This window comes from Oryzias melastigma, linkage group LG8 (assembly GCF_002922805.2).
Source record: "Oryzias melastigma strain HK-1 linkage group LG8, ASM292280v2, whole genome shotgun sequence".
NCBI lineage: Eukaryota > Metazoa > Chordata > Actinopteri > Beloniformes > Adrianichthyidae > Oryzias > Oryzias melastigma.
The window spans coordinates 18,064,161-18,081,653 of record NC_050519.1 but is presented as its reverse complement, the minus strand read 5'-3'; the positions used below and the strand labels follow the sequence as shown (position 1 = coordinate 18,081,653).

The 17,493-nt window shown below is 37.4% G+C and overlaps 1 protein-coding gene across 1 annotated transcript in view; it reads left to right on the top strand.

The window, feature by feature from the left end:
• Positions 1–631: 631 nt before the first annotated feature.
• The window catches only part of card11 (caspase recruitment domain family, member 11), a 31,829-nt gene continuing 14,967 nt past the window's right edge, over positions 632–17,493 (top strand). The window contains exons 1-6 of the mRNA XM_024271975.2: positions 632–1,298; positions 12,809–13,008; positions 13,116–13,253; positions 14,760–14,936; positions 15,657–15,805; positions 15,884–16,063. Of these exons, the coding sequence (XP_024127743.1) occupies positions 12,819–13,008; positions 13,116–13,253; positions 14,760–14,936; positions 15,657–15,805; positions 15,884–16,063 (834 nt within the window). The 5' untranslated portion in view covers positions 632–1,298; positions 12,809–12,818. The remainder of the gene's footprint in view (positions 1,299–12,808; positions 13,009–13,115; positions 13,254–14,759; positions 14,937–15,656; positions 15,806–15,883; positions 16,064–17,493) is intronic.

Here is a 17,493-nt window from a genome sequence, read left to right as displayed (position 1 = left end):
TTATTGTACACTTGCTATACTTATACTCAGGTATCCGAAACTTAATAAGGCAAAATTCAGGTGTTCTTTTTGCTGAGAGAACTTATATGGGCTTATAAATGTGTTTTTTTTTCTTAATGTATTTTTTAGACATTCTGAATTTGGGCTTCAGAATAAATGGGATCTAAAAAAGCAAAACGAAACAAAAAAACAAAACACATGTTTTACATATGACTGCCGTAGTGTTGCATCCTAGGATGGACATTTTCAGAAGACAATCCATTTAATTTGTATTCTTATAATTCCAGATCCACCTGGATGTGATGACAACAAGGCATTCTATTCTATTCTATTCTATTCTATTCTATTCTATTCTATTCTATTCTATTCTATTCTAAATCTTCTAGTCTACGAATGCCTCTCTTTTCACTTAGGTGTTGTAGAAATAAAGTTTGCATTCTTAATATTTTGCAGAGACATTTGTATAAACATTTTTTAATCGTTTAAAATGGTTTTAACCAAAGATGAGTCCTATTTAATTTAGATATGATATACATAATGAGAATTAGCTGTTTATTTTTCTTCTATACAATTCGAGACAGAAATTACTATTTCTTGTCTTTGTTTTTTAATTGTGGTCAAGCCCATGCCCTCCTTTGGACACGTCATTACTGGCAATGTATGGAGTATCAAAACAACATAATATAAGAGATAATAAAAGTATATTTTGGTCAAGATTTCCATGATTCAGTGTGTCCATGGCTGAATTTAGGATTTCATTGATGTAATGGAACTAAAGTGACATTATAGAAATAGTTTAGAGACCAACCCAAGACTAAACTCTCAGGATAAAACAACAAAAACACATATTTTCTTTTGTTTGGGTCGGTTTCATCAGCATTTATTCATTAAACAATAGGATCGTCTATAAATACTCGCGCTCTGGCGGCGTCTGCCGCGCTGCCTTCACTGCGGCTCGTTTTTTCCATGTGCGCTCGCGCGCGCCTCCCGCCCGCCTCCGCTCTTGTCATCTCGCCTTCTCAGTTTCTCACTTAGACTTTATCACAAGCAACAGGTCGTAGCACCGCCACCATGCGCTCTCCTCTTTCTTCCACAACTTCAAATCTTTCTTGAGAAATGCAAACAACTTGACTCTTGATTATTTTTTTTTGTTGCTGTTTTGGACAGCTTCTGAATTTTATTTTTTTTAAAGAAGTAGCAATTTGTTGGAGAAATTATCCATATCAAATCAAGTTAGTCGACCCCAGCAGCAGACATCGCTTGATCACACTTGGATTTTATTTTGCGTCGCGTCTCAGGTAAGAAAAGCCATCCAGACGAACATGCGTCCCGGTGCGTTGATGTATTTTTAAAGCAGCACAACAGGTTGTTTAAAGGTGCGACGGTGGAAAAACTAGAACACCGTCACAGTGACACCGCAGGGAGTTAATGTGTCATCACAAACATCAGTGACAAGTGAACATGCCACCAAATGAAGGGAAACTAGCAGATTGGGTCTTTTTTTAAATATAATTTTAAATCTGATGTTGATTTTCCTCTATTTAGGGAAGAACATGTTAATATTAATATTCACTAAATAAGAGTCAATTGGTAGAATGGATGGAATGACCTTAAAAATAACATTTGGCAACAGTCTGGCTCCTTATTGCAGCTTTATCTGCTTTCATCTGCACAAGAAAACTTTCCTTATGAGTGTGAAACCTGCTGTCCTCATGGGACTCCCATCAATCTGTCATACATCCTCCTATGGGCTCCTCATGCATACAGATTTACAGCAGCTGAGACGGTACATGACAGCTGCACCTAAAAGCTCCAACAAGATTGTTTTTATGGGTGCAACCTGCAGCTCTGCAAAAATGTCCTCTTTTTTAAAATTGAACTGAAGTGAATCAGATTAAAATCTCACCAAAAACTATCCCGACTGAGGTGAAAAATGTGGGATTTTTTCTTGTTTCATACACTTTCTTCTAATCAGCTGCCGACACACTGTCATCGCTGAGCTTTTATCTGGGAATTGCAGAATGTTTGGAATTCCTGCCGCAGGTGCAGAGGAGCGAGGAGACAATGGGATCCAGTGAGAGGGATGTGCATGCATTCAGACATCAACGCATAAATACCCTGTTACTGCAAATGTTTGGGGAATTAATGCTAACTTTTCTACGGTTTGAAAATCTGTCAAAAGATTGTTGATTAATTGTTATTTGTGAATGTGTTATTTGTAGTCACCGCAATCCACGTAAATGCATTTAAAAAAAGTTGTTTAGTTATTTTAGGAAGTTCTAGAACATGTTTTTCATCTTTTTCTTTGCCTACAAATGTTTTTTTTTAAGTAAATCTAAAAAAAACAAGTTTGATCCATCACAACCTGTATCATAAACCCCCTCAGAAAGTGTTAATTTGTAAATTTGAAAATTAGGCCTGTTATTGTTGTCCTAACGTTAAAAAAAAAAAAAAAAAAAAATCTTATATGTAAAAACACAAAAAGCATAAACAGGCTTTTGGGGGGGAAATTGTATAGTAAATCATTCCAAAATAAGACTGAGTTGACTTTAAAAGTTTCTCAAGTCTTTTTTTTTTCATGTGGTAAAGTCTAATATACATCGTATTAATATATTATATATTGAATATTTTGCGCTACTAGTAGAAACAAATGTGATTTTTTTGGGGTCAATTATTGCAACATTTGTGTCCCTTTATTTTATTTTGAAAGGTGAAGCTTTATTCATATACATTATTGTTATGATGTGTTTTAGTTATGTTAAATGCTTTAGCAGCATTCTAAAAGTAAACATTTATAAAGTAGATTTTGACTGTTTTATTCTGAAAATAGATTAATGTTCTATGTAGCTTTAAAAAAGTAGTTTTCCAATCATAAAAAAGATTTCTAATCTGTAAAAAAAATGATTTTTTTTTAAAATCAGAGTTGATCTTTCGCTTTTCCTTCAATATCTTCCTCTGTCTCCTTCAGCAAAACCAAAATATATCTCATTTTTATCACTTCAATTACTCAAAAACTCATTAAAGCTTTTCCAGACGAGCATAAAGCTGATATATAAATCAGTTAAATCCAGTTTGGTGCCTGAAACCTGTTTTTCAAATGTCAATAACAGAAACTATTTTATTGCCTTCCTTTGCAATTTTGGGCAAAAAATCTTTAAAAAAACTCCGGAAATGTAGTTTATTTTGGTTTTTGGAATATTCGAGTGAGACAAGGAAAATCTGAATAAAGTAAATGCTGACTCTGTCTGAGGGGAACTTTCTACTATCTTCTGTTTTTGGCTCCACAACCTGATGAAACTGTGCCAGAAGAAGGAAAACAGAAAACACAAGTGAAAAAAACGTTATCTTCCCAGAGAACTTCACTCTTTTTCACAAAACAAACTCTGGTATGTTGTTCCCAAAACATGGATTGAGGTGAGAGACTGTAGGAAAAGTAGCAATCTGTTTATGAAGAACTTGAGTAAAAACCCTAAAATAAGCAGATTTTAGAAAGTATATTAAGACAAATGATTGAAAAAACTTTTAATGAAGTCATTAAATAATATCAGGCTTGTAAAACATTGAAAATAAAGGGTTAAAAGTTTCTTTGATGTAAAGAGTTAAGATGTAAAACATGTGCGGCTGAAGGAAAAGATGAGGAAATGAATGTACAGGTTAAAAAAAGACTATTATTAGACAATGATGAGGAAGCCTGATATCACAGTCACTGGTGTCAATTCACATTAAACCAACCACTTTATTATCTTCTGCTTCTGAGAAACCTGTGCTCTGCTGTTCCACTCGCTGCCGTATATCAGCAGCATTAAACCAGTGTAGACTGGATGAACCTCCAGATCGCGAGCTGTCATCAGATGTTACCTTTTTCATTGCTGTTTTTTGTGTGTCGGTAAGACGACAAAACCTTGAAGATTTTTGATAGAAGTGAAGCATCAGCAGCAGAAGCTTTGCTCAGACCTGGAGTTGAGAAGAGGTCGATCTAATACTGGATATTTGAGGAAGAACACCTGAAATGTCATTATAAATGTTTAGATTTTTTGGCTAATCAACCCACATTTCTATTGATCGCTGACAGGTATGTTAGAATCCTATATTTCAGCTTCAGTTTCTTTGGATCCAAGGGAAAAAATCAGGTGTTTTAGTTTTAAAGCTGCAGAAAGAATCTCTTGAAATAACTAATCATCTCACATTCAGAGTTTCTTTTGAGCTGTTTTGAAATTATGTTTCACAAATAACTAAAAAAATAGAAGTAGTCTAATATAGTACAAATTCAATGTGTATGAATAAACAAAAATATTAGCAATTTATTTATTTTTTCCACATTTGTGATTAAACATTCTCAATATGTCTCTTCAGAAGTTGTGTTAGCATCAGTTAGCCACCAGATGTGCCGGTTCAGTGTCAATGATTGTATAAGAGAACTGGACTGAGGAAGTGTGACATCATCCATACAAAATGTCTTACTTCTGAAATCAAGTCACTTATCTTTCCTTTTGTGATACTAACATTGTCATGTTGGAGTGAAGACTTCACCAGTAAGCGGCGAATCGATCTGAGTAAACGTTTCTATGGCAACCACTCTCCCCAATCAGGTGTGACCTTGTTGGAAGGCCACACCCCTACCACTTGAAAGTGGGCTGAGAGAATCTGTCAATCAAACAACGTGAGACCACTTACTTTAATCGAGGCATCTGACGGAAAAAATATTGGATTAGCAAAAACATATTTAAAAAAATGTATCAGCAGGAATGTTTATTCTGACAAACAGAAAGACTGAATAATAGCTGTTTATTTCTCTAAAGTAGTATATGGGATTTTGGCCAATTGGAGCCAGCTGGTACTTCCTGTTTGGAACACAATGGGGGAGGGGTCACTTACAAACTGGTCATGTGACGCGCGTTCTTTGTGAATTCTTGAGTGCGCATTTAGCCCATGGAGTTCACACTGGACAAGCAGGGAGGGGCTTCTTTTTCTACTATTTAATAGCGCGTGTCCACTACCTACAGTTGGAAGAGGCTTGGTGTGAAATGCCAAAGTGGTGCAAATCTGGTGAATCTTGCTCCTGACTTTTTCTTTCACACCTCGATTCCAATACATGAACCATTTTGTGTCATATATTTTCAGCTGGGCACAAACCGCAAATATCCATTTCTCCTCCATCACCAATCTTGAAATTTTGGGACTTTTGTAGATTAAAAGGGAGCCTATACATATACCAAATCCGAGTCCCTGATTGGTCAAAGTTTGATCTGATTTAACTTATTAGCCGGAGGTTTTGTACATGGAGTACAAAAACGGTTGTAGGAACTTGCATAGGTATGCATGAATGAAAAAAACATTTAAATGCAGTTTCCAGAAACAAGTATTAACACGTGTTTACATAGTCTGTTTATGGAAGGTGGTCGCTGGAACACGCATTGCCGAGGGGTGTAAGCATAGCTTCAGTCAATGGTTGGAGTGCTATAGACCGAAGCCTCAAAGCTTCAAATGTTCTATTGTGGAGTTAGAACTTAGATTTTAACATTTTAAATTAAATTTGATCCACCCATCATTTATAAATGGATGGTTTTCTTTTATTTGTGTTATCTTAGTTCTTCTTCGGTGTTTGAGTACCTTACACTTCCTGTAGCGGTCATGCTAGCATGCTAACTAGATATGTTACATTGAAAATATTTTTAAAAATCTGTTTTTTATATCATATCAGGGTTTTTAAAGATGCAATACTACATTGTTTTGGAGGGAATTCAGTAAACTTTGAAACTTTGCAACCCAGTTTAAAATATTATATGAATTAAACCACAAAAGGGCTTTAGTAGTCATTTTTACAAATTCTATGAAGATTTGGGTTTAAGCAGTCATTTTAGGTTCTCAGTCCTTTCTGGATTAGATATTCTTTTTGGCAATTGCAGTAAAACATCAAACTAATAAACATAAAAAGTTGCTTTATGTAGCTTCCGTTTTGATGTTTAAAAGCAAAATAAATCCTTAAAACAGTGTGAATGTTTGAATAACATATTGGCCTTACATTATACTGATCAATCTGTTGGATTTTAACTGGAACTTTTAAAAAAAGTCACAGATTTTGGGTGACAAAGAAGTTGTCAGGTTTAAACACCCACACATCCAGAACATTTTCTCTACGAATGACCGTTGTAACCACAGTACTACAAACAAATATGGCCGACTGAAAACTCTAAATGAGAATAGAGGAAGAGAGCCATCACACACACATCTGCTGCAGAAAGGAGGAACCAGAGATGAACTTTCTCGGCAATGGACTCCAAAATAAGAGAACACGCTGAGGAAACGTGTGTGCGGTTGCACAAGGGTCTGTGAGTGATAAGTGTGTTGTCTGGGTGTTCGAATTAGCATGCAGCGTTCTTGTGCGTGTGCAGTTGTGCACACAGTCTTGAGAATGTGTTGTGGTTTTGTTGTCTGCTGTGACTCTGTGCACACTACTGCAGCTCAAAGTGAGAAGTTTGGAGGGGGGGTTTGCAGAGTGTTACTGATTTTCCTCCCTGACTGCAAATCAGGTGTTGATGTTGTCGTATGAAAATGGGAGGTGGAGTGTTTTCACATCCACGGTGCAGTTGAGCGTGCACCGTGATGAGCTGTGACATCAGACACGCATTTGCCTAACTGTTGGCTGCAGGTAACAAAGCACGGCTGTGAGTTAACACCTACTAACCGTACGGCATGCAAATGCTGCAGATGCATGGAGACTGTACACATGTGTTTGTGTGTGAGAGATGCTCCACAAAGAGAGTCATGTGGGAGTAAAAGAGGATTAGGAGAAAGGAAGAATGACAGTAACATGGAGAAAACAGGAGAGCAGCTGACGGCAGTATTTAATACCCAAAAATACTTTCTCAAGTCATTCCAAACCTTCAACAGGGGTGGGAGGAGTGGGTGTGTGCTGCTTTTCTGAAGATCAGTCAAAGGCTGATCTTGTCTGAAAGTGTTTGTAACCATGATGTCATCCAAGAGTGGAGTTAGAACCATGTTTGTGTTGTTTGAGTGATGCTCTACAGACTCCCTTTGAGGAAAGTTGTGCTTTTAGCATGTTCTTGTTGCATTTTTCTCCTGATGGATGACACATATGAGAAAATTTAATTCAAATTGCATTTTTGGAGAATTAGTATCTTTTTTGTGACAGAAAATTGGACGGATGGGTTACAAGCTCCCTGCTCTGATAATATGAAGCTTTGAGGCTTCGCTCTAACAAAGCACTCCAGGTATTAACTGTATGAAGCTACGTTTATATCACCCTCAGCAACACGTGTTCCGGCGACCACCCTCCATTAAAAGTCTTATTACACACACGTAAATGCTTGTTTGGGGCATTTCATGTTCCAAACTCTCACATTCATGCAGCCGTATGCAAGTTTCTACGACCGTTGTTGTACTCCATGTACAAGACGTGCGTATAAAGGGCATGAGGCAGGTTAAAAACCAGGACGAACTTTGACCAATCGGGGATTTGGATTCGGTAGTGGCGTACAGATGGCGTTCCTTTTAATTTGCAAAAGTCCAGAATGTTTAAAAAGTTCGACTCTGACTTTCTCCTAATCCTCTTACTGATTAGGGCTGGGTATAGATAATCATTTCTAGAAACGATTCGATTCATAAGAGCCTGAATTCATATGATTTAGATTTTTTTTTCTATTCTTTCGATCTTCTCAATTCAATTTTGAGTTTACACATTTAGACACATTTGTTTAAAAATGCATTAATAATCTACTATATGCTTTGAATATATTTATGTTAATCTGATACAGTTCAGATACTGTAATATTTATTAGTGAAATAAGGAGATTGTTAATATCATACATTGCTACATAGATTCTCTAAAAGAGAAGTTCTAACAAAAATGTTCAGATCATTAACATTGTAAAATTGTTCTGCTTCTCCTGGAGGACGTTTCAGTTTGGCCACTAGGTGGCGATCCCGCTATAGAAGTACACTTTTATCAAAGCAAAGTAAAGACGATGGTTTAGACCACAAATGGTGACTTTAAAAATATTTCTTTAAAAGAGTTTAGAAAATTCATACATTTGAGTGAATAAAGATGTCCATGTAGTCACCAATGTATGTTTAAGTCGACCGAGCGTTAGCATTAGCCGTCCTATGGGAAATCCCATTAAATGTTAGCATCAAGCTAGCGGACTTTAGCTTTATGTGTTAGGTCGATCTATATTTTTTATGAATCGATTATTGATCTATTGATCTTCAATCGATTCAAATATATTTATCAACCCAGCCATACTACTGATGCATCCACCTGTAGACAGATGAGCATTTTGGTTTTCCTCGTCTGAACTGGATAGCTTCGATATTGATGGCCATTTTGTTGCACTGGTAGTGATATTAGTTTGCGGAGAAAGTGTCAAGTTGCAGAGAGATTAATCTGATTCAGAAAGCTGAACTTTTTAGCCCTTTTTTCTGCAGGACACCTAAAGGGAAGAGTTAACCCTTTAACACCTAAATCAGTGACGATTAAACACAAAATCTTTAACATAATGTAACTTTTCGCTTTTCTCCTTCAGAATCTGCTGGAATTATCGTGTTAACAGTTGAAACGTTACAGTAAATCAAAGAACATAAACACTGGAGCTCCGGAGTTAAAGGGTTAAGGTCCATTGATGCTGTTTTATTTTGAAAGGTGAGTTGTCTGCAGCGCAGCTGCAACAGTGCATGAAGCAGACTCAAGATTTTGTCATTGGAACACTCACAAAATGTGACAGGACACGTTTGTGTGATGCAACTCCTTCATTAGAATGATTACTCAGACACACCTGGTATGTTCAGTTTGGAGGCTTTAGCAGACCATCTAACTCAGAAACTGGGATGTGAGAAGACCTTGTCAGGTAAAAAAACCCACGGTCTCTAGACAAAATCTAGAATCTGACATTCCTGTTCTGCGATCTTAAGCTCGTGAGGCAAATTTCAGCCTCTGGAAATGGAGTGACATACACACTATGGAGTCTGAGAATGCTGCTAATCTGTCATAGTCTGGTGACACAAGGAGCTCGGTAAAAATAAAGCAGGTTGAAAGTCTCAAAGCCTGAATAGAAATGGCATCCTTAAATACAGATGCAACACAATGACAGTTCAAGGTTAAGAAAAGAGGTCAGGAGGGATGTGAGACCGACACACCTTTGTACTGACTCCACAGTTCCCAGAATTAGCTGTTTCAGATTTGGCACACCCACATTTCTAGTCAGACACCCAACTGCATTGTGGGTTTTATTATCAAGAGGCATAAAAATCCGGAGTCCTTTCTATTTTGGCTGCTACAATATTTTAGTCTAAACAAAAAAAAAATCTGCCTAAAATAACCAAATCTGGTGGAAAGAGGAAGAGAAATTCAGAGTAGCATCCTGACTTTGGTTTCTACGGATCATTGCAGGTTTAAGCTCAGAAGAGGAGCTGCCAAAATGATATTTAAGAAATCTGGAGAGCTTCTTTAATGTAGTAAATGAGGCAAAGCACGTTTGCCAAGTCATTAATATTTGTCATCAATTGTGATTGTAATGATAGTAGTCTGTGACGTTGTTTTTTTTGAGAGAATATGGCAGATTGTCAAGCGGTAGATTAGCTCACATAGTCTTTGCTTATTTCTATTCTTAGTATTCTTTTTTTAATGGTTATGATTTTTATCAAAATCTGATTTCTAGGTCATAGTTTCTGCAGAGCGGCAGGAGTTCATTAGAAATTCACCTCTGAGTTGTGGGAGGAACTGATGGTTTGAAGCAGGCCTCCCTCTACATTCCAACATTAATTCATGTTCACACTCTCTCCCACTAGCTTACAGCCCCTCACAAGCTAACATTAGCGGCTCAACATAAATGGTGAGCAATATCAGAGCCATCCAGCCGTACAGTTTGGAGCCAGATCCTGGATCTACAAGTACATCAGAATGGGGACCTTGTGGCTTGTACGTCACGCCTACAAGGTTGTTAAACAGCATTTTTCATCCGCTCCTGATTTACCACAATTTGAAAAAATCGGAAACACGTAGAAACACAATTTTAAGCTTAATCGTGAGAAAAACACTATTTTCATCAGAGTGGGTCTTAAAGAACGAATGAGTTGTTAATTTAATGTGAAGTCAAATGTTTTTTGTCAGTAAAGCAACATAGAAAATATTAGTTTATTAACCAGCATCCTACAACAAAAAATAGGTTTCAGCAACTTCTCATCACTTAAAATGTGTTATTAAATAATTAAATTAAATTAAATTAAATTAAATTAAATTAAATTAAATTAAATTAAATTAAATTAAATTAAATTAAATTAAATTAAATGAAATTAAATTAAATTAAACGAAATTGAATTAAATGAAATTAATGCTCTTGATTAAATAAGATGAATGAATGCAAGAATAAAATCATGTTAGAAATGCTGTCTACGACAGATAAATGAGCGTGACGGATCAGAGTATGAAATGAGCTTCAATCAAACACCATCTCTGGATTTTGTTGCACCTTTTTATTTCACACCAAGTCTTCCACTCTTGAACAGCGTAAAAAAACTACTATTTCCTATTTCAAAGCAGCAATCCTGCTTCATCACTTGCTAAATAAAGAATTTTCAGAATAATTTTATCCAAAAAAAATTGCTTTTTAAAAAATTACTGCTTCTTATGAACTGTATAAGCAAATTCACCAATGAAAAGAAATTCTAAAAAATAAATGCATTAAATGCAAATTAAGATAAATGCATTTATAATCAGCTGATGCTGTTGAAAATGTAAAGTAAAAAAAAAAACTATAATTGCTATAAGCTTGTATCTCGTGCTTACTGTTTTTTTCAAAATGAATCAAACGTTTAATACATCTGTAGAAACACTGAAAAACTACATTGCCATACTAAATAACTGTTATTATTTGTCACAGTGACTTTCACTTCACAGCTAATTGTTTCTTGTAGTTTCAGATAATATCTGGAAAAATGTCAAATTCAATCTCCAAACAGACTTTGACCTGCTGAACTCTGCAGTCCACAGACAAAGGAAAATGTGCTGAGTCACCACTAGCACAGCGATTTCCTGTTCAGCATTTTTGTCTGGAAAAATAAACTGCATCCACTGCTGCCTGGTAAAAGTATCCTCTAAAAAGAAGGAATAAATTCTGGATAAGCCAACTGCTGTAAAGTCGTAATCACTCATTTAAGTTGGATTTAGACCATTTTAACAGAAACATTATTAGCCCTTTAACCCTTTAACACCTGAGGCGGTGACGCTCAAATGCTAAATCTTTAACACACTGTAACTTTTCAACTGTTAACACAATCAATGTAATTGCAGTAGAATCTGAAGGAGAAAAGTGGTATGAGTCACTTTTCTCCTTCACAATCTACTGCAATTACGTTGATCGTGTTAACAAATCAAATATTACAGTAAATCAAAGAACATAAACACTGGATCTCCAGGGTTAAAGGGTTAAACAGGAATTAGGTTTGTTTAGAGCCATTTAGGTATCAGGCAGTATGTTCATAAAAAAAAAAAAAGGAAAACCACTGATGCACAGCACTGCACAAAGAGGAAGTGTTCAACGAGAACAGAAAATCTGCCATGTCTAAAATGGTCTTTAAGGACTGAGAGGTCATTGGGTCTATGTTTTGTGTTTGAAATTTGGGAGACTCAACCACAAGTTGTGTTAGTTCTGGAGGTCCAAACACAGCACTGAATAGGTGTTGGTGCAGGAAATTGAGTGAGTTTAGAGAAGTATCGACTTGTGAGAGCTTTTCACCGTGGTGACAAGTCATCAAAGCGTCTGTGCATAGCCGGCATTACAGTTTCCATCTTTAGTTCAGCTTTATGTGAGAACTTAAATTTACCCAAAGCAAACCAAAATGAGCAATTTATACTCCACTTTCTCCCGTTTACCTGATTTCCCATCCATTTTCCGAACCAGCTAATTTCCTTCACAATGTTGCTGGAGCCTATCCCAGCTACTGAAGATGGGGGACACTTATTTTAATGAATTTAGATTATTCTGGAATTCTTTACACATCGGATCATTTCTCTTTTTGTTTCTATTTTTAGCCACAAACGGATGTAGATCCGCACCAGAACTCAAAAAAGCTTGATTGGTGTTACACAAAATTGAGTTAGTCGGTGAAGATGCAAAAAAAAAAATGTGATACTGTGTCATCTGTTACTTGGTTGATTCAAATAGTTTAGAAAGTTGTTTCAATTTTTTCGGTGACATTTCAATCTTTGTCTTGGTGCTTGATCTCCTTTGATTGGCTAATTGTTCAAAGGCGGGACTTCTTCTATGCTTTTGTAGATACAAAAAGCAATTTGAACAATTATTGTTAAGAAAATCCTTCACTAGCTTCCATTCTGCCTGTTACAGATCACCACGAAGTCACTTGAGTAAATATAGAATTATATTAGAAAAAAACATATTTACTGTAATATCATACTTTTTGCATGTTAGAATTTAAAGAAAAGAACATCAGTTTTATACTGATATGTTCACATTGATGCTTTCTGTGAAGTAGAACAAGCAAATAAAACCTTAGCAGACATTTTTCTGTTCAAAAGAACAAACTGCATCCACTGCTATGAATATTCTTCAGAAACAACAAATATCTGCAGTCCTTTAAAACCACAAGAAAACTTTAACAATGAATCACTCCTTCCAAACAGCAAAGTAAACACACCTAACAAAGTCATGGTGACGCTTGAAGAATCAAAGTCATAGTAATGATCAAACCAAGGACATTTCAGGGACATTATCAGGACATGTTTCCTCTAAACCCCTGCATGGTCAACACTTCCTCTTTGTGTGTCTTTTTTCAGAGAGGCTGAGATGGAGAACGGGACGTCCGATGATATGGATGCCATGTGGGATAAGGTGGAGGGCAAGCGCTACGAAATCTGTCGCACCATCTCCCCAGCAAAGCTGACCCCCTACCTCCGCCAGTGTAAAGTCCTGGACGAGCAGGATGAGGACGAGATCCTCAACTCCCTGCTTCTGGTCTCCAAAGCAAATCGCACAAGTGAGTAAAACAACAGTGGTTTGTGTTGAAACTATCATACTGATCTGATGAGAAAAACCCATAGGAGTCACAATATTGACCTTCAAAATATTCTAAATCTCGTCCAGGCCGACTACTCGACATCCTTCGCACTAAAGCAGAGCGGGGCTACGTGGCGTTTCTGGAAAGTCTGGAGTTTTATTACCCCGACTTGTACAAGATGGTGACAGGAAAGGAGCCCACACGACGCTTTTCCACAATCGTGGGTAAGATAAAAACATTTCTTCATGTTTTCTCAGAGGATGATGGTTTTGACACCTTCACTGGAAATAAGCTAAATCCCACAAAAAACAAAAAAAACTGCAATGCACTGGAAGTGTCATGAGGACAAAAATCTGTGTTTTAAAGACCCATTCCAATGAAAATCATCTTTTTTGTGTCTTTAACATTTTCATGTAACTTTTTTCTCATAATATAGGACCTATATAAAGAATTTACAATTAAAACAGCCTTTCTGAGTCTGATTAGAAAACCGGATGCTAGAAAAACCTGTAGCTAATGACGCAACTACTGACTGGGCGTGTCAAAGTCTCTCTTCCAAGGTGACCCCTGGCTCAAAACTGTACTGCTGGATTGATCCAATATTGCTTGTCACTATTTTTAATAGTACAAATTCAGATTAATTAATTAATTAATTAATAATTAGTGTATAGAGTATTTGAGAAATTTTGGTTGTGAGTTGTGATGTAGAGCTTGCACACTTTTGCATGTAGTCGCCCCATACCTTTGCCAACAAATGACTTTTTATGTTAGAACAACTTTAATTAGGGGGACAGCAAGAGAGTTTTTGTATTTTGATCTAAAAAGAACATGAATGTATATTTTGTATATTGGAGATAGCGCTTATGCTACATTCACACCTGGAATGTAACGTTCAAGAGCACACTGAAAGCATGGTTTCGAACATACATTTAACATATGGACTGTTTCCAGCCTTGGTGTGAAAGTGCTGCAAATCTTGTAAATTTTGCTCCATACTTTCTCTTTTACAGCTCTATTCTGATAAATGAAATATGTGGTATCATGTAAATCTGTCTGGACACAAACCGCAATTATTAATTTCTCCTCCATTATCAGTGATCAAATGGTTGAAAGGGACGCAATATCCATCACACATCCATAATACCAAATCTGAGTTCCTGATCGATCAATTTAAAATCTGATTTAACCAACAATAAATGTCCTCGCGTTTTTTAGGTAAAGACAGTAAAAAGTTTGTGGAAATCTTGCATATCGAGGCATGAAAGTGAGAGTTTCAAACGTGGAAGCCTGAAACACGTTTTCACGCTTTCACATAGACTTTTCATTGAAAGTGGCCTCTTGAACGTGCGTTGTGAACGTAGCCTTATTGTGTTAGCTCCTAGTAGTTCATGACTCTTTGTTCTTGGCTTTAATCCAGCAGGACTTCATAATCTCTGGGCTTTAGCCCTCTCTCCTTCTCCTCTTTCCTCCTGTGACAAAAAAGCCACAGATTCCACTGATAGTATTTTATTGTTTTGATTGTTCAATGTTTGGGGCATAAAGGACTTAACATTTCGTACCGTTTTTCATCAGTTTATTCATTAAAGTTTTGGTTTTGTATTAAGCTCCATCTTCTGCATTCACCACTTCTCCTGACCAGTGAGTGAGATGCTGCTCCTTTTCATGCCCCATAAAACCTCCTGTAATGAAATCTTCGCTCTTTCTCCTCCTTTTCTGTTTTCTACCGTCAGTGGAGGAAGGCCATGAGGGTTTGACCCAGTTTCTCATGAATGAAGTGATGAAGCTGCAGCAGCAGACGAGAGTCAAGGCCCAGCAGCAGGCCGAGCTGAGCAGGAAGAACTGCACCCTGGAGGACGAGCACAAGAAGCTGCGGCTGGCCAACCAGGAGCTTCAGGCCTTCCAGCAAAGTAAATAAAAAACTTGGTTTGACTACACATACCAGGAACCTCCTCTGCCGTGCTATTCCACTGCATGTTATCAACCAGAAGGATCATACACAAGAAACACTGATAAAAGTTTCAGCTGAAGAGCAAGTCCAGGCGTTTCGCTTTTCATTATAGACCAAAACCACCAGCTGGGTCGCTGCACCGCGCTTGAGCCTCAGATGAAACCAGGACAATGTGGTTTTGTCATTGTGCCCTGTGCATATCTGCAGATGGTACACAAGCACCTCTGGGCTTAAACAACTGCTAAAAATAAACCGAGAAAACTGTTTGGGCTAGCGCTGCGCACCATTCCTGACCTACATTCAGACACGAAAAAATGAAATGAAGCAGACATGGCATCATTTCAGATTTGGTAGGACTCTTGACCTACATCCACAGATCAAGATGCTCAAAAAGCATGTCAGTCATTGTTATGTGCTGCAAAATAAGACTGAAGCAAGCACAAAGCATGCCCAGAACTGTGAAGGTGACGCCTTTGAAGTGTAGTTTTTAGATTTTTTGATGTTTTGGGTGGTTACTTTTCTAGCTTCCAGTTTTGTCACAAAGTTTAATCGCATTAAAGTTTTTTATTTTGAACAACAATCTGTGGCATTTTGTTCCACCATGGCTAACACCTCCTACAGACAGGAAAAAATAATCGAGATCTAAAGATGTTTTCTTCACTTGCTGTCGATCTCTTAGGGTACAATAAGTTGCGAGAAGAGAGAAACACTTACAGTGACGAGCTGCTGAGAGTAAAGGATGAAAACTACAAACTGGCGATGAGGTACGCCACACTGAGCGAGGAGAAGAACATGGCGGTGATGAGGAGCCGAGACCTGCAGCTGGAGGTACTTGAAGACAGGAGCTGTCACTGCTGTGTGGAAAATGTGAATAAACTACTGTAGTTAAGTTGTTCTGTGCTGCAGATTGACCAACTGAAGCACAAGCTGAACAAGGTGGAGGAGGAGTGCAAGATGGAGAGGAGGCAGAGTCTGAAGCTGAAGAACGACATTGAGAATCGGCCAAAGAGAGAGCAGATCTTTGAGCTGGAACGAGAGAATGAAATGCTAAAGATTAAACTACAGGAGCTGCAGTCCATCATACAGGTATGACTAAGAGTAAAGTTTTCCTAAACATCTCATCATGCTTGACTTGGTTGTAAATGTCCCCAGGTAAACTCCAGCCTGGCTCTTTTGCACCGACTTGTTGCAGGTGTCTTGAACTTCCCAATTCAGTTTCTGCAGGTTTATGTTATGACGTTGTGAGAGTGCAACTGGAGTGTTATGTGACAAATTTGAGCCCAGTTAGTGTAAACTTCATTCTCCAGTCATGCTGTGAAAGTCCAGAGGGATTCTGGGTCAGATTGTGTAGCAGTTTGCCTTTCTGTGTAGACTTTGCATGTTCTCTGTGTGTATTTGGGGGTTTTCTCCAGGTATTCCTGCTTCCTCCCACAGTCCAACAGTGTGTGTTGTAGGTCACTTGGTGAATTTAAGTGGTCCGTAAAGTGTCTCTTTGTGGCCCTGGAACGGAAGAGCAAACCACCCAGTATCCTAAAAGTAGATGGGATAGGCTCCAGCAACCCCATGTCCCTGAAAGAGATTCAGCAGGTTTGAAAGACCAATGGATTACTGGTTAAGAGTGTTACTAAATCTTAGATGTTTTAGACCAAGAAAACATCATAGAAAATGCACAGTACTACAAATCAGCAAAAGCTTTTCATCCAAAATAAAAAAAAAGCTTTTTTCACAGTTCAGTATCACATTTAGTCAGCTTGTTAGCAAAGTTCTTCCCCTGAGACAGTTTTCTTTTGCTTATCTCATTTTGCCAGGATCATCTCTCTAAGTCAGAAAATCTGGATTTAAGCCAAACGTTTCATTGTTGTAATTTGACCAGGGATGTTCCTTCTGCATGGATGTGGGTTACTCTTTTATCTCTCCAGGACAAAACCTGGACCTCATTACATTTATCAAACAACTCAATGAACGACATGTGGTTGCAGGGTTCCAGTCTTCTTTAGAACATAGTTATTGGTTTTGTGGACTTTGTATAAATCCTTTTCTTGTACTCAATCCTTTACAACCATTGATATCCCATTTGATACACGTATGTCTGAGACTTTTATATCATTATCATGATCTTTCCTGAAAAGCTCTTGTACATTACTTGGTCCGTTTTCTGCCATGTAGTTCTTCGCCCTTCCACTAGGGGCAGCAGATGGCTTTTCCTGCTCATTTCAAAATGGCTGCCTCCATGCAATCTCAAAAACACTTTTGGCGGGAAAAAGTTTAGCTAATTATCTGAGCCTCATGGAGAGAGTAACTCATTTATTGTTACTCATTTTTTTAAATGACTATTTGCTATCTTGAAGCAATGCTTAGTTTGTTGATAGTTGTTTATTTATGATACAGTTACACCATGTTAAAGTATGGGAATCCAATTTGAGACAGTGGGTAAATAAGGGGCTCTTTGTCCCCCTGAACGCTCAAGTAAATATCATTGTGGTGAGCAAAAACTTTCCCAACATATAATATATACT